General features: G+C 56.4%; 1 protein-coding gene across 1 annotated transcript; it reads left to right on the top strand.

The window, feature by feature from the left end:
* The first annotated feature begins 45 nt into the window (after positions 1 to 45).
* Positions 46 to 21898, top strand: TNS4 (tensin 4). Its single transcript, XM_037033568.1, has 13 exons — positions 46 to 169; positions 3644 to 4174; positions 10316 to 10739; positions 11827 to 12257; positions 14807 to 14893; positions 15191 to 15316; positions 16438 to 16530; positions 16618 to 16695; positions 17748 to 17819; positions 18628 to 18796; positions 19478 to 19546; positions 19792 to 19818; positions 20258 to 21898. The coding sequence occupies exons 2-13, from the start codon at positions 3736 to 3738 to the stop codon at positions 20397 to 20399; spliced, it is 2157 nt and encodes a 718-aa protein (XP_036889463.1). The 5' UTR covers positions 46 to 169; positions 3644 to 3735; the 3' UTR covers positions 20400 to 21898.
* Positions 21899 to 23247: the final 1349 nt, after the last annotated feature.

Here is a 23247-nt window from a genome sequence, read left to right as displayed (position 1 = left end):
CTGCAGGCCGTTGGCCACGTGCAGGACCCTGAGGGAAGGAGGGAGGCGGGGGTTCTTAAGGCGGGTCTGAGGTGAGCTGCACCTCCCCTGACTGCTCACCTGGTCTCTGAGCTGTCTTGATCCCCGGAGCCAGGAGTGAACGCAGCTGCCTGTCTGCCCTGGACACCAGGTAGGTGCCTTGATTCTTTAGGGAGAAGAGAGGGAGACTCAGCACCTTTCCAGCCCTGACTCATTTAACCCTGAGTCCTCTGCTTCTCCGCTTCTGAGGCTCTGGGCTCAGGGGGAAGGGGGAGAGAAAGGGGGAAGGGGCTGTGAATGAGAGAGACACAGTCTCGGGACCACAGGCCACACAGGGTAGCACTTTGAGGGAAAAACTCTGTGCCCCTGGGCGTGCAGATGAGAGAACCAAGGTGCAGAGGGGGGAGAGGTTGGCCCAAGGCCATGCAGGTTTGGGAAGGGAATGGGCACAGAACCAGGCCTCCCGCCTTTCAGCCCGGCCCGAGCCCTGGTGCTGGGCCCCTCAGGCTGCTAGGAACCCAGAGGTGGGGGACCATAGCCTTCAGTGGTCCCACAGGTCCCTGCTGTCCCTGGGCCTGGGTGGAGGGGATGGTACAATCAGAAACCACTCTTCCAGGATGGGGGTTGAGTGAGGGTTGAGGCAAGTAGCTTTGAGGGGCACTCGGACTTACTTTCGTCCACCCTCTCCCTCCGTGAACCTGGGCCTGCAGGGGGGAAAAGAGGTTGGCAGTGACGAAGAAGAGGCAAAATGCCCAGGTAGCAGGATGCTCCTGCCTCCAGAGGCCTTGGGAACAAAGAGATTGGAGTCCAAATCTGAAGGGGGATTGGGTGGGAAGGACCTATAAATAGGGGTGAGCTGGCTGGAGACCTCTCTGGCCACTACACGCTCTATCCCTACCACCACCACCCACACACACAAAGTCCTGAGCCCCAGGGACCCGACCCTCCCCTTAGAGCAGGAAAGAGTTAGCAAAGGGCACCAGTTGGGTCAGGACATCCAGGAATAAAGGAATGCGCCCAGGCCCTGCCCAGGGAGGGCCAGGGAGATTCAGGAACATGAAAGTGAGAGGAATTTGAAGAACAGCCCTCCCAGGCCTGTCCCATGGGTTCCAGAATCCTGGGAGGGGAAGAGTTGAAAGGGGTCCTAAATCTGAGGCAGAGGCACGGGGTATGGGAGCCTTGACCACCCAGGTTCAAGTCCCAGTCCCACCACTTGGTTCTGTGGGATGTATGACCTTGGGCAAATCCCTTAACCTCTCTAGCCCCACCATAAGGGTACCCTCCTCACAGAACCATTGAGAAAAGGAAATGAGTAAATTTGAATTGTCTGTTATTGCAATATCCCTGTTATATAGATGGGACAACTGAGGTCCAGAAAGGAAGAAAAGACTTCCTTCCCAGGGTGGCACAAAAGTAGTTTCCAAATCAGTTGGCAGGCATCCTGGGTCCTCAACCCAGGGGGAGGTCCAGGCCCCCAGTGTACTCCGTAAAGTCCGTAAGCCTAGCCTCCTCTGCGGGGCCCAGACGAGAACCCTGCCAATGTCCTGTCCCAGCAAACCCAGGCCTCTGGGAGCATGTGAGGGAAAAGCCCCAGCTCCGTGTCCTCAGCTGCCCCCAGGAAGGAGCTCAGAGACCAGTTCCCTTCCACTGCCATTTATAGACACGCTTCAGGAGCCTGGGATGCGCCACCCCCTCCAGGACTGGGCCAAGGGGAAGTCTGGCAGAGGCCCACAGGATTCGAGAACGAGGAGAGGGGCCTGGCTTTTCTCACTAACTTACTGTGTGACTGAGGCAAGTCACATCCCTTCTCTGGACCTCAGGTGTCCCTCTGCATTTGAATTTCGTGTAGCACAAGGAGTTAAGCGTCCAAAGGCACTCAGCCTGGGTTTGAATCCCTGCTATATCCCTTACCCAGGTGTGCAGCCCATGCAGATTTCTTAACCTCTCTGAGCCTCAGTATCATCATCTGTAAAATGGGCTGGTACTACGGGTGCCATCCTTCCTGGGATTGTGAGAGGAGAGTTACCGGAGGTAACACACATAGATGAGCACGGGGCGCATGGTGAACGCTTACAAATGGAAACTGTCCTTACCTACTCTTATGAAGCTGGTATGCCCTAGACAAGCCCTTATTTCTAAGTAGCATTTCGAGCCATCCAACTGCTTTCCCAAACAGCACTTCACGGGTTCCAGGTCACTCTCGGGGAGGGTGCAGGCCAGGAACTCTCATGCCCACCTCACAGAGGAGGATGCTAAGGGTTGGCCTTCCCCCTAAGGAACTGTTGGAGCTTCGAATCAAATCTGAATCTTCCGAGCTCCAGAGTCCACATTTATTTCATTTGCCCCGGGCTGGTCTCAACACCTTTTCTAGCACTGGGGGTCTGACTCTGAAGGGGGTCTCACGGAAGTGTCTTGGAAAAAGGAGAAGGAGAGGTGGGGAGTATCGGGGATGAGGGGCGGGGCTCAGGGCAGGCAGTGAGAGTGTGACCAGCACATGCCAGCTCCTCACAGTTTCCTTGGCAGCCAGAGTCCCACAGCCTCTTCCCCCGGCCCAGCCCCACCTGTAGCAAAGTACTAATATGTGCCACTGTGATTAGACAACAGGAAGGACTTTCCACAGTGAGGAAAATGAGGAAGTTGAGGCATCTCTTTCCCGGATGAGCCCCCAGGGAGTGAATAGTATCTGATGATGTCAGTCTCCAGCTCCTCCCCCTCGTCCCACTGAGCCCAGCCTGCAAGGCGGGCCAGCTGGCCTCCCCCACCCCACCTTTCCCTCCGTCCACCCTAGGTGCATCCTGTTCCCACGTGCTCAGGAATGCCTCCTAACCTCCCCTTCTGTCAGGGTCTCTGAACACCTGCTTGGCCAGCTAGCTCCTGCTTTTCCTTCTTGCCTCCCTTTATACATGTTCCTTCCTCCAGGAAGTCCTCCCTAACCTCCCCACCAGTGCCGACAGAGTCCCCTCCACTTCCCCTTCTCCCTAGTGTCACTGTTTACATGATTGCTCACCTACTCACGTGTCTGGTTCACACACTGGCCCACGTGGAGTAGCAGCTAAATGCAGGGTCTCTGACACCAGGCAGCCCGGGGTCCATTCTCCTCTGACACTTGTTGGCAACTTCCCCCCAGGCAAGTTATTTACCTCTCTGTGTCTCCATTCCCACATGGTAATACGGTGTAATTATAATATTACTTCATAGGGTGGTTATGAGGATTTTAAGACTCTGTGTGTAAACACCAGTAACTGTGCACACAGTGATTACTCAATAAATACTAGCTAGCATTTAATAAATAAGGCTGGTACCTAGTAGACATTTAATAAACATCAATTGAAGTTCTTTTATTTAACAATAACTTGCATAATGCTTAGTAGGTGCCAGGCTGTTCTAAGCATGTGACAAATATTAACTCACTTTGTAGATAAGGAAACTGAGGCACAGGGAAGTGATCTAACCTGCCCGATGTTGTACATCTAGGAAGCGGTGGAGCTGAGATGCAAACCCAAATGGTTTGGCTCCGGTTTCCACGTCTCTCAGTGAAGGAATAAATATGTCTTTGTTGGGGGGGAGAGGAAGCAAGGGCTTCCCCTATACGAGGTACTCAGCTCCCACCCCTGGTCTCTTTCAGGTCCTGGGAGCTCCTGCTTGGCAGGTGACATCTCCAGAATATAAGCAAAGCTGGTCGGAAGGCAGAGGTCAACCGCAGACGGTGCCCCCACTATGTCACAGGTGATGTCTAGCTCCCTGCTGGCAGGAGGCCATGCAGTCCATCTGGCTCCCTGTGAGGAACCCAGGAGGGCCCTGCACCCAGCACCCAGCCCCAACCTGCCACCGCAGTATCCTTACTATACCACACAAGGCTGGGGGACACAGACATTGATGGCCCCCATGCCCTGCAAGGAGCCCCACAACAGGCTCCAGCAGGCACCCCTGGCTGGAGCCAAGGCCAGCGGCCTCCTACCGTCCCTGGGTGAGCAGACCTCAGGCGCCCTGGGCGACCTGAACTCCTACATTGACTTCTCCCTGGAGAGCCTCAACCAGATGATTCTGGAACTGGATCCCACCTTCCAACTGCTCCCTCCAGGGCCTGGTGGCCCCTGGGCTGAGCCCACCCAGAGCGCTTCCCCGAGGAGAAAGAAAGAGGAGCCTGAAGGCTTGGGTAAGGACCCGCGGCGGCACGGTGCCAGGAGGCGGGCAGGGGGCCAGACTGCAGGAAGGCGGACTTGTCTACAGAACAGGAGCAGGGGGCAATGTCCTGCTGGGAGATGACCTGCAGCCTTAAACAATTTGCTTAACTTCTCTATTTTTGCTGCTATATGAAAGGGATAAATACGAGTTTCCTTCACTATCCACTTCTATTTGGCTCCTGAGTTTGGAAAGTGATGGATATCTGCTTTGTGTGATTTTTCAGAGAATTTAAATAAGCTAACATATTTATTTAAATATACATATTTATATATATTTTATAATATATATAAATACATATAATACATATAATATACATATAATAATACATATACATATAATACATAATACATAATACATAATACATATAATACATATAATACATATAATACATACATATAATGCCATACATTATTTATATGTATACATATATATATACTTTTGTACAATGCCATGCATTATAAATAATACCGCAGTAAATGTGGAGCCCCAGAACCTCGCTATTCTGTGGTGTCTCTCCTTAGGTCCTTACCTGGGCCTCTTACAAATTTTGTGGGGTGTCTATACGACCCCCTGTCCCTGTATAGGGGAGTATTACTCTGGGGAGGGCCAAGCTGGACAGATGGAGTGGGAGACGCCCAGACTTCGGCCTCTCCGGGGTGGCGGCTCTGTGGCGTTAAGCGGTAGTGGGCTAGTAGAGACCTGACTCTGGCCTCCTGGTGGGCTGCAGGACAGCCCCGATATGAGGCCTTTACCAGCTTCCATGGCATCGATTCTCCCACATCAAGCCACCGACATGATGTCACTGAATGCGACCTGGGAAGGAGCTACCCAGCGGCAGGTTATTACATGGTGTTTGCACCAGACGGGTCCAGCAGATGTAGGCAACCTCAAGGGTATGGGTCAGAGTCAAAGGCAGGAAAACCGCTGGGATGTGATGAATTTGGAATATCTACTACTTCTGTTTTTCATGTCAGTTTATTGTATTTTCATATAATTTTTAATAATGGCCGAGCCCGACGGAATCCTGGAGATTTAACCATCAGCGGTCCTGAGTTGGTACAAGTCACCTCCAGCGCACCATTGAATCCTCGGGGGCCTAGAAACCCTTACATCCGGCTTCAGTTTCCCAAACAAAAAGTTTTAAGTTTACTTCAGAAATGAAGGTGGAGGAGCAGCAGCCCCACTAGACAGGCTGGAGACCTGAAGCTTCCAGGGATTTAAGCAGTCCGTGTGGGCCAAGGAGTGTGGTTAGGATTCAGGATAGGATCCGTGAGGATTCCTACTTATTTATGGAGTGCTTACTACATCCGGGCACTGTGCTGAGCACGTTATAGTAGAACCTTTAATCCTCCCAATGCACGCCCCGAGGGGGGGCTGTTTCATCCTCTTTTTACGGACGAAAAACCTGAGGTTGATGGAGTTGAGTAAGGAGGCCCTCTGGCCTAATCACTGGAGTCAGGCAAACCTTACACAAGCTGTTTACTTCACTTCTTTGTGTCTCAGATTTCTCATCTGTAAAATATAAATGAGTTCTTACCTCAAAGGGTGCTGCGGGGATTAAAAGAAATAACACTCGTTGGGTGTTTACCACCAGTCCTGGCGCAGTGAGTCACTATAAATGGTGGCTGCTTTATTAAACTCCAGGGCTGCGTTTAGGAGCAGCCCCAGGACAGGGTCAGGCTCCAGGGCGAAAGTGAGCCGGCCACCCAGGTCCTCTGGCGCCAGGGCCCCCTGACCTGCCTTCTGTTCCTCCCACTGAGCTTTGCCTGCCAGGCCAGTTAAAAGAACTGCCTCCCGCCCTCAAGAGTCATCCTGCTCTTTACGGCCAGTCCCGGGCATGCCTCTGCAGGGAGGGTGCTTGGGGCCTAATTGCCAGGGACAAGAGCAAGTCCAGGACTTTAATGTTCCTGCCCCAAGACAGACGTTCCACAGACTCCAGGCCGGGGGTGGGGGCGGGGAGTGTTGAGACCAGTCCCTGGGGAGCATCCACATGTTTGAGGCGGGGACATTGACCATGGGCCCTTCCTCCAAGGGGCTGATGGGCAGAGGTCTGTGTTCTCTGATGTCCTGGCCACAACCTGCCGACATGAGGACGTGTCCCCCTGACTCAGGCGCTCAGAACGCAGCTGTGGTCAGAGAGGCCTAAAGAAGCTGCCTAGCTCTGTCCTAGCCCCTTCTGATAGAATTTTTTTTTAAATCCTCTCCTCTAATCTGCACTTGGATACCTGTGATGTCTGGGAGCTCACTCCCTCCCCATCCAGCCCAGCCCGGTCAGCTCCCTGTTAGAAAGTTCTGTGGGATCGCTCAGAATAGCAAGCGCCCATATGTCACTGTGCGGAGCCGCACTGTGCATCTTGACCTCCAAAGTCCCTCCCCTCAGACCTCCACTACTGGTGACAAAGCAAGCTGGCCGGTGGCAACTAACGCTGGGCACTGCCGTGAGCTGTCATGTCAGGTGGCCTGCAGAGGACCTCTCTGTGCAGTCCCATCCCTCCAACTTTTGGGGCGTCGAAGGGAAGACATCATTCCATCATCATGGTGCTCGCAGATGTTCGCTGTTTCTCTCCCGTCACTTGGCAAAATTAAAAATTAAACATTGGTGATCCCACGTTGATCCCTCCCCTAAATACAGGCAGGGGCAAAAGTAGGTTTACTGTTGTTTGTCTGGAAAACAATATAATAATCAATCCATAAATAATAACACAAGAATAAACTCTGTGTTTTGAGTGCTCACAGCTGTAAGCCTACTGTGCCCCCCCCTGCAGGTACAGAAAGACTTTGGTGTTGCCCAACCCCAGCATCTGCCCTGGGGGGTAGATAGCCAGGAGCTCTCTGCCTCTGCCTCCTGCTCACCTTTCCTCAGGCTGGGTGGTGACCCGGCAGGGTCCCCATCCCACCGGGGATGTTGCTCCTAGAAGCAAACCCCATATTCCCTTCTATATCTTCCCTCCCTTCCTCCCTTCCCCATCTTTGGAACAGACCCCCACCTTTTAATTTCCAGCAGTTTCTGCCAGGCAAGGCTGTTTGCCAATCCCAAGTGAAAGGTGCCTAAATACTCTCTCTCCTCCCCCCACCCCCATGACCCCACCCACCCACCTGGGTGCTGAGCAGCTTCCACTGCAGCTGCTCAGACTCGCCCAGGGGCTGGTAAACAATGACTGCACCAGGTGACGGGTGGGGGCCTCCCCCTCCCCCAGCAGCAGGCACCTCAGGGCAACAGCAGGAAGTGACTCAGAGCTTCAGGGCCCCTCCTGCACCCTGCACTGGCTTCCTCCTCCCCCAGGTAGGGCCTTTGGAGAGTCTGAGCCACCCAGTAAGGAAGTGGCCCAGAGCTTCCCCAGACCAACAGACCCTCCCCAAAGCAGCCAAGCACCTTCTCACGGGGCAAGGCCTCAGGGAAAGGGTCCCCAGGAGCCTCTCCTCCAGGCAAGAGGCCCCCAGTCAGCGCACAGGCGCAGAAGTCTGGTTCCTCTTACTCCCTGGCTGTGCGGCACTGGACATCTCACCTAACCTTTCTGTGCCTCCGTTTCTCATCTGTTATACGGAATTAATAGTATTTCTTGCTTCCATGGAGTTCTTATCATGAGGGCTGAGTAAATTAATACAGGTAACATGTTCGTAAGAGTGCTGGCACATAGCACTTAATAAATACCAGCCTTTATTAAAAATCGTGCAGTAAATGTTAGCTCCACCCCTCCCCCCATTTCTCTGGGCCTCAGTGTCCTCTATAAAAGTGATGCCTGCTGGCACTGGGCAGGAGGACCGTTGAAGTGAAGCTTGAAAGGATTATGGGTATAAACACTATAAAGTCCTATAAAAATACAAGTTGTGCCTGCCAAACTTCCAGAAGAACCCACCCCGTTCCAAGACCTCATTTCTTTCAGAGCCCACAGCACACTGTGCCAGATAGTCTCCTCTTGCCGTCAACAGCGGGACCCACGCTTTAGCCAGAGAGAATTAGCCACCTGGCCGATACTGCCCCCCAAAGCAGGCGGGAGAAGAGGCTCTGAGAATCCCAGTACGGGCCAGACTCCAGGCTCCATTCATCCGTGTACTTTATCCTCACCGCAGTCGTTGGGTTTACATCCCCACTTCGCACACGAGGAAACTGAGGTTCAGGGTGGTTAGGAAAGTTACCCGATGCCTCTTGGCCGGAAAGTGGCAAAGCCGGGACCCACACCCAGGCTCGTCTGACAACAAAGCCAGGCCCAAGCCTCCACGTCTGGAGCAACAAGCCCAAGTTGGCCCACCATCACCTCCCATCTGACGCAATCCTGCACCCCAACTCCGGCCCAAGCAGGCTCAGACAGAGGCAGCGCTGGTGAGCACAGCCAGAAGGCCCTGCCCCAGAGCGGGCTGGGGCAGGCAGGGACTCCAGAGTCACAGCAGGCGGGCTGTGTATGCCAGGGCCAAGGAGGTGAGAGGTGGGCAGACGGGAGCTGAGGGAGCAGTTTCCTGCTGCCTCTGCTTCAGTTTCCATCCTGGGAAGCCAGAGGCAGGGGGTCACAGCCCTCGGTAACCCCCACTTTTCACCACCTTTGCTGGAAAAGTACTGAGGATAGCTCCTCTCCCCCAGGCCAGGAAGAGGGGTGTCCATCCCCACCATGAAGAGAACCTCAGGGCACCCCACTCCAGGGAGGAACACGGTCTGGGGACAAAAGTCCTAGGTGCCCCCACTGGGGAATTTAAGGGCTTCGGAGTGAGCCGGCAGCCAGGGCCAAGTGCGACGACCAGCCGCCATGCACCAACCACCAGCATGGCCTGCCCCGCCCTCTGGGAACTCCTGCTCTGAAGCAGAGTTCTCAAACTCTGCAGTGGACCCGGACCCCAGGTTCTTGCTACAATCGCAGATTCTGATGCAATAGGCCTGGGGTGGAGCCTGAGATTCTGCGCATCAGGCCAGCTCCCACGTGGAGTGAGCTGCTGGGCAGGGCCCACGGTGACGTTGGAATCACCAACGTGGGATTCAGTTGGGGAACTAAACAGGGGGAACCTGAGGGGAACCTGAGGCCTGAGCCCACCCCAGAGCTGCTGGTCTGATGGGCGCAAAGGGGAGCCTGGGCATTAGCACCTTTGTTTGTGTTTTTTAAAAGATTTTATTTATTTATCTTTAGAGGGGAAGGGAAGGAGAACGAGTGGGAGAGAAACATCAATCTGTGGTTGCCTCTCGTGCGTCCCTTGCTGGGAACTGGCCTGCAACCCAGGCATGTGCCCTGACTGGGGATCGAACCGCAGTTGTTTGGTTCACAGGCCCGCGCTCAATCCACTGAGCTACACCAGCCAGGGCAGCATTAGCACTTTAAAAAGCTCATTGGGTGATTCTAGGGTGCAACCAGGGCTTCACAGTAGGTACAGATGTAGAAATAGCTTTCTCACACCCTGAGTAATAGAAGCACCAGAAGAGGTGACTGGCACACTCGGGTAAGCAGTCATTTCAGCCTGCAGGGTGGGGCATACACAAGGGGCCTACTATGTGCCGGTTTTAAAGGCCTAACTATGTGACAGGCATGGCGAAGAGCCCCCTATATTCATCTCATTTCATCCTCACTGCCCCACTTGACAGGTGTGGAAACTGAGCTTCCAGGTGATGAAGTCAGTTAGCCAAACTCTCTCAGGTAGGAAGTGGCAGAGCCAATCTCAAACCCAGGTCTGTCTGACTCCAAGGCAAGGTCTGTCCCCACCAAGGGAAGATGTCACAAAGAAGGTGGCTTTGGGCCCTGGCTGGTGTAGCTCAGTGGATTGAGCGCGGGCCTGCGAACAAGACAATCGCGGTTCGATTCCCAGTCAGGGCACATGCTTGGGTTGCAGGCCAGTTTCTGGCAGGGGTTAGTTCCCTGCAGGGGATGCACCAGAAGCAACCATACATTGATGTTTCCTTCCTCTCACCTTCCCTTCCCCTCTAAAGATAAATAAATAAAATATTTTAAAAAAAAAAGAAGGTGGCTTTGGCACAGGGCCCTGAAGGTGGAGGTGGATACCAATCCTGATTCCAATGAGATTCTCTTCTCTGAGTCTCAGTCTGGTCCGTATAAGAGAGGGGGGCTCTCCCAGCATCCCTGTCCTTTGAATCCCACCTCCCAGTTTCACCAGTGCTCTGCCTCTATCCCCAAAGATATCAAGTACATCGAGGTGACTTCCACGAGGTCAACATGCCACGACTGCCCCCAGCGCTGCTCCAGCCCGTCTGTCAGCCCGCCTTTCGGCTCCCCGCGCAGTGGCGGCCTCCTCCTTTCCAGAGACGTCCCCCGAGAGACCCGGAGCAGCAGTGAAAGCCTCATCTTCTCCGGGAACCAAGGCAGGGGCCACCAGCGTCCTCCACCCCCATCTGGGGCTCCGTCCTCTCACCCCCCACCCTCTCCTAGCATCTCCATCCCCTGCATGAGGAGCAAGGCCTCAGGCGCCCATGGCTTGGGTTCCCCAATGAAGGCTTCCGAAGGCTTGGAGAAGGGGCTGGGGGGCCCTGGCCCACAGCAAGGCAGCAGGGTGTCCGCGCTCTCAGCCAGCCCAGCATCTGACATCAGCTATGTGTTTGGAAGGTAGGTCCCTCCCAGGATAGCTTCTGACGTTTACCCCCCGCACACACGCACACACGTGCACACGCACAGAGCCTGAAACTGGAGAAGAGCCCTGCTCTGAGCAAAATCTGAGAATGTACCAAAAATAAAAGAGTGGATGTTCTCTTTTATGCCACCACAGCCATTGGGATCTCATGCCTTCCATTTAGAATATGATTCAATACCCAAAAATCTTGACTTACATCCACCTCTTGGGGAAAAGAAGTGTATTAATAAGGCCCACCTGCATCCTTTCCAGCCTTCATACAGTCTGTCTGGAGGAAGGGTTTGGTTCTTGTTTGGTTTTGTTTTTTAAAAAAGGATGTAAATAGACTGGAGGGGCCTAGGATGAACCATTTAGGAAAGAAGAGACTCCTTCCTCTTTGTTGCTGGCAAAACCCAGCAGGAGGGAGGCAGACCTGCCGGCACTGTTGACGAGTGCCCAGCCTGTCCCCGCTCACACATGCACCCTGCACGGGTGCAGGGCCTCAGGGCCTCTGTCCCCCGACCCCAGTTCCAGAGCCGCTGTGCGGAGCCAGTCCCCGGCAAGGCAGCTGGGTCCCACAGCCATGCCCACTGGCACGGGCCTGTGAGCTCAGGGAGAGTCCGGCTGGGTGCAGAGGCGACCTCCTCCGCGCCCAGCTGGGGAATCCCCTCTGCGTTAGCGCAAGGATGCGGTCCAGCGCGGGTCCAGCCTGGGTGCAGGGCTTGTGGAGAGACAGAGTGGTGGGGGTGCTGGCGTGACAACTCAGTCAGACCTGCCTTGCTGGGGAAGCAAGAGGGAGTCCGTCCAGCCTGAGCCCTGTGATGGTGGAGGGGCAGCCCATTCAGCTACTTTAATCGACCAAAGACTCCACAGAGCAGGGGCATTTCTGTGTCCTTCAGCACCCCTTGGGGGTCAGGCAGGCATGCCTTTTGCTCTGGGCTACAGAGAGTGGATTCTGCGGGGTTTTATTTGGCCAAGGCCATGGGCACCTAGATCACTAAGTAACAGAGCCTGGCTCTCTCCCCCGAGCGTCCACCCCAACACCCTAACCCTCTGCCCATCTGCTGCTCTCTGCCCTTACAGCAGCCAGTCCCTCCTCCACTCCAGCCTCTCCAGACAACAGTCATGTTCAAGGTCCTTGGAAAGCCCAGCCAGCTCTTCCTCCAGCCTCCACAGCCTGGGCCCCGTGTCCCTGTGCACAAAAGCCAGTGACAGCCAGGTCCCCAGCAATATCATCACAGGCATGGGCCAGCCCAGAGCCGCCTGTTCCCCACCACTGGCCAAGGAACATGCCAGCAGCTGCCCCCCGTCCATCGCCAACTCCATGGTGGACATACCCATCGTGTTGATCAACGGCTGCCCAGAACCAGGGTCTCCCCAACCCCAGCGGATGCCAGGACACCAGGACTCTGTTCGATCTGGGGCTCCTTCTGCCAGCAACCCTTGTCCGGCCACCAGGAGCCACAGCCAGACCCCGCCAGATGCTTCTCCCACCCCATTCCCAGAAGGCACAGGTAAGCCAACACCTCAAGCTTTGCAGACTTTGGCTACAGGGGACAGACAAAGCACCAGTGGGCTTCTGCAGTAGTCAGTCAACACACTGCCTGAGTGCCTACTGTGTGCCAAGCACCATGCCAGGGAGTCGGGAGAGAGGGAATTAGTCTAGAAAGAGAGACCAAACCAAGGATAACTGTAGAATAGGATAAACACGAGAGTAAAGAAACATTCGAAGTCGTAGGGGGCCACAGAGGGAGGGGTGATCCCTTCGGTCTGGAGAACCGGGAGGACTCCTCAGAGGAAGGGACACCTCCACTGCATCTGGGTGCAGATCGGGAGTCCTCAGCCAAAGCAGGAGAGGAAGGCACCTCCAGCAGAGGGAGCAGCGCCCACCTGTGTGCAGGTGTGGAGCTCGGGGCATGTTTCGGGAATGGCTGGAATGTTGGCTGAGAGTCATTTAGGGCCAGATTGTAAAAGGCCTTGAACACTGAGCTGAAGGGTAGATTTTACCCTTCAGGCAACAGGGGAGCATCGGAGCATCTAAAACAGGGGAGCGATGGGGCAGCCAACAGATCCGCTTGGCAGATGAGCTACGTGCAAGGCCAGGCCTGTTTGGTTCTGTTTGGGTTCTTATCATGAGGTGGCCCAGACAAGCCGAAACGGAGCCTGAACCAGGCTGGTAGTGGGGGCGTGGAGGAGAGGGGACAGAGCCTGAAGACCCTTGGGCCGTGGAAGCAGCCGCCTCGATGACTAAACTCAGGAGAGGGCGAGGGCGAGTCAGTCGGCGGTAACTCTGACTCGGGTGGACGGACGGGTGGATGAGGGCCCACAGGGGAAGGGAGACGAGGCACGCCGGTTCAGACAGCTAAAACCACGGAACAGCAAACACCCTCCTCCCCAGAGTCTGTGACTGCAGGCCTCCAAAAGAGCAAACCCAGCTGGAGCCCAGGGCGGCAAACAACAGGCCATGAGCAGAGCCCCTCCTCCCTCGGCCATCTCCTTCCCAGGGCTGGCCTCGCAGCCCTCCCTGGGCTGGCAAACGGNGGAGCATCGGAGCATCTAAAACAGGGGAGCGATGGGGCAGCCAACAGATCCGCTTGGCAGATGAGCTACGTGCAAGGCCAGGCCTGTTTGGTTCTGTTTGGGTTCTTATCATGAGGTGGCCCAGACAAGCCGAAACGGAGCCTGAACCAGGCTGGTAGTGGGGGCGTGGAGGAGAGGGGACAGAGCCTGAAGACCCTTGGGCCGTGGAAGCAGCCGCCTCGATGACTAAACTCAGGAGAGGGCGAGGGCGAGTCAGTCGGCGGTAACTCTGACTCGGGTGGACGGACGGGTGGATGAGGGCCCACAGGGGAAGGGAGACGAGGCACGCCGGTTCAGACAGCTAAAACCACGGAACAGCAAACACCCTCCTCCCCAGAGTCTGTGACTACAGGCCTCCAAAAGAGCAAACCCAGCTGGAGCCCAGGGCGGCAAACAACAGGCCATGAGCAGAGCCCCTTCTCCCTCGGCCATCTCCTTCCCAGGGCTGGCCTCGCAGCCCTCCCTGGGCTGGCGAACGGGTGTCGAGGTGACGCAGGACAGCAGGAGGGTGTGGGGGACAAGGGGGATGAAATGCTGACTCCAGCCGGGTGCTCCAACCCACTCTCGAAGCCATGTCAATGCAAGAGAAATGCACAGGCCCTTGAATCTGCTCGGGCCGTTTTCCTAGGACAAATCATCGGCAGACTTTAGTCCAGTTTTTGTGGGTCACTCTCAGCTGAGCACAACACACCTTTTCACGATGTGGACACTAAGAGCTGCTGCTCTCCGCCTTGGGGACCCAGAAAATGGGCATCTGGGCACCTCAAACAGCACACGGACTTCATACAGTGGTAGTCCCGTCCTGGCTTGGTGATGCCTGGGATGATCACTCCTCATACCCTGGGGTCTTACTCGATTTGGCAAAATACTCTTACAACAAAATTCCTTGTAACTTCACAGGCTATTGGAGCATAAGGCGCCGCCCGAGTTTTCTGAGTTCACTGAGTTCACCCCTCGGGGCTTTGGGGGCCGAATGGTGGTCCCCAGTCAGAGTCAGGAGTCTCATCTCCTGACCCCTGAGCACACACTTGCCTGCCCGGACCTGCTGTTCTCCTTTCCTTCACCTTCTCCTTCGTTTTCTTTTCCAAACTGAATAAACCCCGAAGGAACCTGCAGGCTTATTAAGGAGGAGAAGAGTGTGAAATCAGACGAGTGATGTATCTCAGAATCCCTCATTTATCCTTTATTCAGTCCCCAGCAGGCAGCACTAGGTTTGAGAAACTGTTTCTCATTAAACCGAGATTTTTATCTATTTGGGGTTTTTTTAATCCATTACCAAGGATACAAGGGAAGACCCCTAAATACTAGATGCGTGAACCCTGAAGTTCTTCTGTTGCATTTTGCCCCTTCAGGCAGGTGGAGACACAGTGGGGCCAGGGCAGGAGAGGGTAGGGTGACTGGGACCACTAGGCAGGGGACGTCGAATGTCTCCCAGCTCCCCTCTGTCCAGCCTACAGGGCCCCCCTTCTCTGTCCATCTCCAGGTCCCACCAGGGACATGCAGCCCACCATGAAGTTTGTGATGGACACCTCTAAATACTGGTTTAAGCCGAGCATCACCCGAGAGCAAGGTAAGAGGAAGCACAGTGCTTTGGGGGAGTCAGGCCTGGGTCCTGCAGTTGGGGCCCTGGGTGGTGGCAGAGAAGGGAACGACCAAGGGCAGGTCCAGAGAAGGGCGTGTCCTGCGGACCCCACAACCTGAGGACCAGGCTCTAGCAGCGCCTGTGGTGGAGATCACACCAGAGCAAGGACTTCCTGGGAACAGCAGGTGGCTCTGTAATATCCGCTCCACAAAGACCCTGTGGGGCAGGTGGGCAGAGGGCGTCCAGGTGGGGTGGTCACTGTCTCTGACCCGAGGATTGTTCCAGCCATCGAGCTGCTGAGGAAGGAGGGGCCCGGGACCTTCGTCGTGAGGGACAGCTCATCATACCGAGGCTCGTTTGGCCTCGCCCTGAAGGTGCAGGAGGCCCCCGCAGCTGCCCAGAACGTGTCAGGTAGGCGCCTGTCTCAGTCCTCCCCCAAGGCCTGTCGGAGGCAACAGCGCATGGTGGGGTCTAGTCCCAGCTCTGCTGCTGCTTGCAGGGTGACCTTGGCCGGGCCCACCGTGACCCCTGGGAGCGGGGTCCACCTCAGCCTCCCCCAGCGGCCCTCCAGCCCTGGGGCTCTGTGAGGAGCTCCTGTCACAGCCAGCCTGAGCTGCGAAGCCCTCCCCAAGTCCCCAGATTCCCTGCTTTGCTCTCATGGTGGGAAGAGGAGGAAGAAGGTCCCGGCCCCTCTCCAGGCTGCTTTCTTCTGCGTGCCCACCTCCCTCCAGATCGGAACATGTGTAAAAACACGTGTGTGACAGTTTATCACGTGCTTGCCTGTGGTCTCGCATACGCAACACACAGGGACAGAACGTCCACCCTGCCCCAGGCACTGTGGAAGGCACCAGGGTGCCTTGCTGGGGAAAGAGGTTAAAAACAGGTCCCTGCCCTAGGAGGTGCCTGGTCATAGCCCCTCCCCAAACCCCAGGCGTACAGCTCTGTACAATGAACGTGAGGTGACTGGGGCACCGAGAGTTAGCAGATGGCCCCACAGAGCAAGTAAGTGGTAGAATGGAAACCCAAGGAAGAAAAGCCGGCGGGATCTCTCTACCCTATGCCTCTCGGACTAAATGAGAAAGTGAGCCCTGGGTGCTGTTGGTTATCAAGGAAGCCTCGCCCGTGAGCCCGGAGAGAGGAGGGAGCCTCGGGCTGCCCTCTCCGAGGGCATGGTTTGCCCTCCCAGGCCAGCTCCAGCAGAGACCGTCTGGTGGGGAATCATGGGTGCTGGGAGGGGGTGGGGAGGGGGAGAGAGGAGCCAGGCTGAAGAGTTGAGATTTGATCTAAACCATCCCTGAGAGTTCTTGAGACAAGGAGAAAGGTCTCCTGAAGGCAGAGTCACTGGACGCAGAAGTCTTTGAGCAGAAGTGCTCAAAGTGCGGGCACCTCCTTCGGAGGAGGCCTTAGAGACGGATTCCCACCTGCAGCCCCAGAGGCAGGAGGCAGAGGAACCAGTTGGCCTCCGGATGGACGCAGAGCGGGCTCTGGGTCACTTACCGGCACCCGTGCTCCCTTCTTCTTTCTTTGTCCAGGTGAGGACAGCAGTGACCTGATCCGCCACTTCCTCATCGAGTCCACCGCCAAAGGGGTGCATCTCAAAGGGGCGGATGAGGAGCCCTACTTTGGTGAGCCCCCAGGCCTGGGGGTGGGCCCTGGGCAGGAGGGTGGTCTGGGAAAGGCCTTCTCACACAAGACCACCTGTATCCTCGCAGGGAGCCTCTCAGCCTTCGTGCGCCAGCACTCCATCACAGCCCTGGCCCTGCCCTGCAAACTCGCCATCCCGCAGAAAGGTGGGTCTGGGCCCCGTGGAGGCAGAGGCTGGGCGCCGGGTCTGCGCGTCTCACCAGAAGGGAAGGGCTCTGGGTGGTCATGTCTCCCCTGATTTGTGGGCTATTTCAGTGCCACAGTGACGAGTACATACTCTAGGATCCATCAACATCTCCACTTCCGTGCTATGAGAATTTGAAGGTGTTTATCCCTGAGCATCAGTTTTCTCATCTGTGAAATGGGGACAGCTGTCATCAGGCTGTTATCGGACTGGTGCATGGATTAAATGAGATAACTCGGGCAAGGCTCTCGGCACAATGCCTGGCACGGTGGGCGTTTGATGAATAGTAGCCTTCTCTGAGAAAATGAAAAGAACATTAAACTAGCCAGTCTGGGAGGTTTGGGGTTTCTTCCTCCCAGGTCTAACATTTATTGGGGACTCCCTCATTCATTCATTCATACCTCACTCCACCCTGTAGAGTAGATGTCGCTGTTACCCCCCTTTCACAGACAAGAAAAGTAGGGTTCGGGGTGTTGAGTAACTCACCCCAAGGCACTCAGAGTCAGGCCTCAAGTCCAGAGCAGGAAGCCCCCTCCAGAGTTTACAGCTGAGCTGCACCCCCAAGCACCCCCGACAGAGTAAGGGAGGGGGTCATCTCGCAGGAGGAGCAGCAAGGGGGCTTCTGGGAGAGGAAGCAAGGACGGGGGAGGCCCTGGTGGAGGGATGGCGACAGGCTCTCTACGTGCAGCAAAGCAAGGCATGGGTTGGTGCGGACTGGAATGAAGTGAGGGGTCAGGAGCTTCTAAGGACCAGGTCACTGCAGCTGTGCAGGGGCTGGAGGAGTTAGGAAGGGAAGGATGGATCAAGAGGCTTGTGAGCTGGGCACTGGGGAGCCCCCAGTGGCCCCATTCCCCTGATTACCGTAATCACACCTGGTTTCTCAGCCCAGTCACTTCCTGGAGGTGTGGGCGGAGGTGGAGATGTTCAAAGGCATTAAAGAAGCCTGTTCCTAGGAGAGGGTTCCACTCACTCCACCCCTGGCCCCTCGGGGCTTGTTCCTTTACTTTGGCCCAGAATTAGGAGGTGGAGACGGAGCCTCAGACCCCTCTACAGACAGCGGGGCCTCCTGCCTGAAGAAATCTGCGGGTGAGTGGTGCATGGGAGGCTCCGGCTTGGCCGTGCCCCTGGAGGGCGCCTCCCAGCCCTGCATGCACGCACACGCATGTCCACACGTGTTTCTCATCACAGCTTTATTTCTTCATCTTTAACAAGGTGCCACATTCCTCCCCTTCCCTATAAACCAGGAGATGAGAGGCTGCAGGCAGTGGGCCGAGGGGAGGAGGGGCTGGAGAGCAGGGGCCCTGGGGAGGCTGACACCGCATCCTGCACACACAGGGACACAGGCGGACGTGCTGGGGTCTGTTCGGACCCATGGTACCGAACATGGTATCTGTGTCTGCCATGTTCTGTGAGGGCCTGGGGGTTTCCACAGGCAGAAGGTCCCACCTCCTCACATGAAGAGGCCAATCACAGATCAGCACTTGTTTGAGTGACATCTCCTACTTTGTGCCCCTGAGCACAATAGCCCCCTCCCCATCCTTCTCTCTTCTCTCAACAATGACAGGTGCTCCAAGGGGTGGGTGGAGGTGGAGGTGGAGACAGCACCAGCCAGGGGTCTGGGCAGAAGGAGGGCAACGTTGTCCCACCCTGGAGGGCCAGGGGCCAGGGCAGTAGAAAGCAACAGATGATCCTCAGCTGTCAGCCGCAAATCAGAGTCACCCACACAGGCTCAGTCTGTCTGCCCAGTGGTTCAAAGAGGAGCCCTACTGGCTTTCTGAAGAAGACAGGCCACCCTGTCCCCTGGCTCTGGCCAGAGGAAGGACCAGGGACCGGGTGACCCCCTCCCATTCCACGGATCCTGGCTGGACCCCAGCACACTGTCTGCGTCCCACAGGCTGCCATGCCCTCTACCTGAGTTCTGTGAGTGTGGAGACCCTGACCGGAGCCTTGGCCATACGGAAGGCTATCTCCACCACCTTGGAGAGGGACGTCCTCCCCACCCCCATCGTGGTCCACTTCAAAGTCACCGAGCAGGGCATCACCTTGACCGACCTCCAGAGGAAGTAAGGGACTCCCCTTACCCTGGGGCTACAGGGCTGGGCAGGGTGAGCTGGAGGGCATGGCCAAGATGGTTCCGGATCGGTGATGAGGGCAGAGTTCCGTGTCCTGGACCCCACAGGGTCAGTGACATGCTGAGTGACCCCAGGCAAGTTCTGTGTCTTCACTGAGCCTCACTCTGTGGACCTGCCAAAGCCCCTTTTCACTGTGACTGATAGACATAGAATCTACCAGGATTCACTGGGTGTTGATTAAGTCCGCACCCACTGACAGAACATCCGCCTGCCACTCGGACTCAGTGGGATGAGGCTGCTCCTCCCTGGGCTCAGGGATTTACAGTCTAACGAGAGCCTGGTCCTGGAGTGGAAAAGCAAGAGATGACCAAGACGTAATTCCTGTCTTCAAATAGATAACTGGTTGGGCGGGGAAGGGAAAGGGACCAGAAAACCCCAATGTGTAGGCCAGACACCTGGCAGAAGCCCCCCATGAAAGGCAGGAAGTACAAACACATGCCCCGGGACCGCGGTGGGAAGGATCGAGGTGGGAAGGATCACGGTGGGAAGGATCGCGGTGGGCTGCAAGAGGACCAGCTGGGAGGCCGGGAGGACAGGGAGCTGGAGATGGTGGAGGCACATGCCCCAGGGACCAGCTTTCATCTGCTTCCCTTCTCTCCTTGCTCCTCCCAGGCTGTTTTTCCGGCGCCATTACCCCCTGACCACCCTCCGCTTCTGTGGCATGGACCCTGAGCAACAAAAGTGAGTCCAAGCTGGGCTGCACGAAGAAGGCCATCCAGGGCCCCGCTGCCCCTGAAGTTTCGTTCTGGCTCTGGGATTGGGATCCCAGACAGGCCAGGGGCAGCAGGAGGAGGGGCAGCCGGGATGTGGTGGGGGTGGGGACAAAACTGGGCATGCTCCACCCTGCTCAGCCAGGGGCTGGGGCCGGAGTCGGAGGCATGGAGCAGGGCCTCAGCACTCACTACTGTCTGTGTCCCTTCCCACAGGTGGCAGAAGTACCGAAAGCCCTCCAGGTAAGGCCCTCCTGTCCACTCGGTCGGTCACCAAAAGAGGTCTCCCTGAGGCAGGGCCTCCCGCCCAGCACGGGGAGGGAATTAAGGAAGAATGGGGGCCCATCCTGACCTTAAAAACCTGTGGTTTTGATGGGGGCATCACAGGCCCTAACCTCAGGGAGCCCCTTAGTCTCTAGGAAGGCTCCTGACTGATGGGCAAGACACATCCTTGCCCTCCCCACTCTGATGGGAAATACACAGGCCCTGTCCCCGGGCACCCCCATTTCAAAATGAGGAGAACCCAGATCTTGAACTCAGGGACCTCCCAGTCTGACACCCCGTCTCAGAGAGCGCAAATTGTAATGAGGTGCCAGGGCCGCTTGGCTGGGGAAGGGGCAGGGAGGGGCTCTGGGGGCCTCCCTAGGTGCCCCTCCTCACTCAGGCTGCCCTCTCTCACCAGGATCTTTGGGTTTGTGGCCAAAAGCCAGACTGAATCCCAGGAGAATGTGTGCCACCTCTTCGCAGAGTATGACACGGTCCAGCCAACCTCAGAGGTCATCGGCCTGGTGACTGCTCTGCTACAGGACACAGAAAGGGTGTAGAGGGGCGCTCCCTGCAAATGTCCCCAGATATCCCAAGGGACTTGCCCAGAACTCCTATCCACCCCTCAACACGCTGCTGTACCACACTGATGGGCCAATGTACTGAACTGAAGGAGACTGGTACTAAGTGGAAAGCTTTGAACGTCCTATGACCTTTCCGCCGTGACCTTCGTTCACACCCCCCTGGGCCTCAGTTTCCTCATCCAGGAAAGGAGGCCAATAGGACCCACTGTTCCTCCGAGACTTTGGCGGGCGTCTGAACGAGGTTCCTGAGGTTCTGAAGCACGCCCATCTCTGAGACTCCCACCTCTGAGGACACCTGGCCCCATCAGCCTGGATGCTAGAGGCCTGCACCCCTGTTCACGGCAAACAGCAGGGCTGGTTCTTTGGACCGCGGGACCCTGGCCAGTGGCCGGCCTGGGAGCTGGTGGATGCAGAGATGGGCTGACTCTCTTCCCCTTCATATCTGTTCCTTTCCACATTTCCCTAAAGGCTTCTTGGGCAGCTGTTCCCAGAACAAAGCTTAATTCTCTGCCCTGGGTTCTTCCAGCCAGGAGGCCTTGGCTGTTAGGGCAGCTCAGCCAGAGTGGACTTGCCCCCACGGTCAGAGCAGACCCAGCTGTCCTCACGCTCTTGATGCCTAAGCCCCTTCATTGCAAATAAGTTCCGAAGCCCCATCTGTTCTTTTAAGTTTGGGGAAAGCAAGTGTCCTCCTGTTGATGTCACGGCGGTCCCAGTGTTGCTGGTGTGACCACACGGGGTGGGGCCAGAGAGATCCCTGTCTGAGATCCCTCCAGAACAGACACAAGGAATGGATCTCTCCAGTTCTGCCTCAGCTCCAGTCTGAGTCCCCCTGGCCCACAGTGCGCGCGCGCACACACACACACACACACACACACCCATGGTGGTGTGGAGGCAACTAGCCCTACAGCCACAGGGGGGCAGCAGAGAGTCAGGAATGCAGCCAGGCCTCCACTCCAACAGGCTCGGAGAAGCTGGGCGGTCCTTCCCGCCCCACCCCCACCTAGCCTTCCAGAAACTGGGATAGTTTGTCTAGCAGGCCTAAGGAAGCCACGCCATGAGGCTGGAAAGGGAGGCTCAGCGAAGAAGCTCACTTTTGCTCTATGAAGACAAGTACCTGCTGTCTTTTAGCTGTGGGCCTGGCTAGAGCATCATTATTTTGGGCCAAAGTTGTGCCTCACAGATTATGATTTCAACCCAGGAAACCAAACCAGACTGAAGTGGCCCTGAGCTGGTGGACCAGCTGAGACCAGCCCACCCAGCCTGTGGTCTGGCACTGCCCCACCCCCAGAGAAGGCAGAATGCTAGACAAGGTTCTCAAGGTCACAGTGCCCAAGTTCACAGTGCCCAAGTTCTCAAGGTCACAGCCCAGGGGCAAGGGGCGGGAGAAGGAGGAGCTGGCAGAGAGCCTTCCATATACTCATGGGTGCCTGTGTAGCTCCCATCCTGGAAAATAAAGTATCTGTCTTCACACAACAGTTGGTTCTGAGGCAATTGGGACGGGGACCTGAACAGAGAAGGGGACCTGAGTTGGACCCAGTTGGCTATGTCTTAGAGGAGCCCACCTGTGCCCCACCCCCTCCCAGCAGGACAGTCTCCACTGGCTTCCACTTCATAAACCATCGCTTAAACCACGCTCTGTCCCTCTGTGTCCAGCACAATCCCGTTCCTGCCACTCTGCCAGGAAGACAGAGGGTTAGGACTTCTCCTGTGTGGTACCCCCACTGGTTCCCGGGCCCCACTCGGGTTCCCTGAGGGGCAAGGAGAGGTGAATGGGACATGAGCCACTCAAGAGGGATTCAGAAGAGTCCTTACACCCAGATGAGCCCCAAGCGACCAGTCCAGTCCTGGAGAACTGGACAGGGGCCCTGTCATCCCACCCTAGGCCTGGGGGGTTCTACCTGGCTTCTGCTGCTGGCAGTCCAAGTCCAAGGGGTACCCAAGGGGGCTGCAGGGGGCACCCACTTTCCTGAAGAGCCTTAAGGAAGGGGAGACCTGCCGCTTCTCTTTGGGCTGAGCCATGGGCCCCAGTGGCAGGTGCTGCCCTGGAAGGTGTTGAAAGACGTGCCCCCAACAGCTGTGAATAGCCCTGCCTTCCCTCCCACTACCAAACTGCACTTCCAGCCCCTGGCCCAGCCTGCCCCCCTCACCAGGCCGTGGACAGAGTCTACAGAAGCTAAGAATCTCTGCTGCGTGTGCTGTCGTTCATCTTTCCTCCAGGAGAACTTAACACAGAACTTGACTTGGACGTTTGCTGGTGGGCAAAGCAGCCAGCCCAGCAGGGTGGGTAGGAAGCTGGAGGGCAGAGGAGAGGAAGGACTGTCACCAACCCAGGAACCAGGAGGGGAGGGCACGTTGCCCCCATACATGGACGCCCAGGAGTTTTCTCTCCAGAAGGTTTCAGGCCTGGAAGCTCTTGCCCTTAAAGCCCCCCCAGTACCCCCTCCGGTGTCACTTCTCCACCTTCCTGTCCTTCCCCATCCCTTTCTCCACCCTTCTCTCTACATGCACAGGCCTTGCCTGCCCACCTCCTCTCACTTCCCTGTGGCTAGTTCCTCTCTCTCTCCTCCCTTCTCCCTCATCACACCTTCTCCGCCCACCCACCCACCCCCAAACCCATCTCCTCCGTGTTTACAGAAAAGTCTTCCCTCTCACTCACTCTTTTCCCATTTGATTCCTTTGCCCCTTTGTCCCAAATGGCTGGACCCAGAGCAAAGCCCAGCTGCTGCTAGAGTGACAGATGGCAAGGGAAGGTGGCAGCTGCCCGCACCGCCAACTATTTGAGACTCAGACCCCCATGCCCCACGAACCCTGCCTCCTCTCTGGC

Source organism: Sturnira hondurensis, unplaced genomic scaffold (genome assembly GCF_014824575.4).
Source record: "Sturnira hondurensis isolate 20B ecotype Veracruz unplaced genomic scaffold, ASM1482457v3 Scaffold0021632, whole genome shotgun sequence".
In the NCBI taxonomy this organism is placed as follows: domain Eukaryota; kingdom Metazoa; phylum Chordata; class Mammalia; order Chiroptera; family Phyllostomidae; genus Sturnira; species Sturnira hondurensis.
The sequence above is the reverse complement of the archived record's forward strand: the minus strand, read 5'-3'. Positions and strand labels throughout refer to the sequence as shown.

Bases quoted from the DNA above. Each gene is read 5' to 3' on its own strand.
- TNS4 (XM_037033568.1), top strand. From the start codon at position 3,736: ATGTCACAGGTGATGTCTAGCTCCCTGCTGGCAGGAGGCCATGCAGTC. The intron at 4,175-10,315 runs GTAAGGACCCGC...CTATCCCCAAAG, and splicing joins AGAGGAGCCTGAAGGCTTGG to ATATCAAGTACATCGAGGTG. The intron at 10,740-11,826 runs GTAGGTCCCTCC...CTGCCCTTACAG, and splicing joins ATCAGCTATGTGTTTGGAAG to CAGCCAGTCCCTCCTCCACT.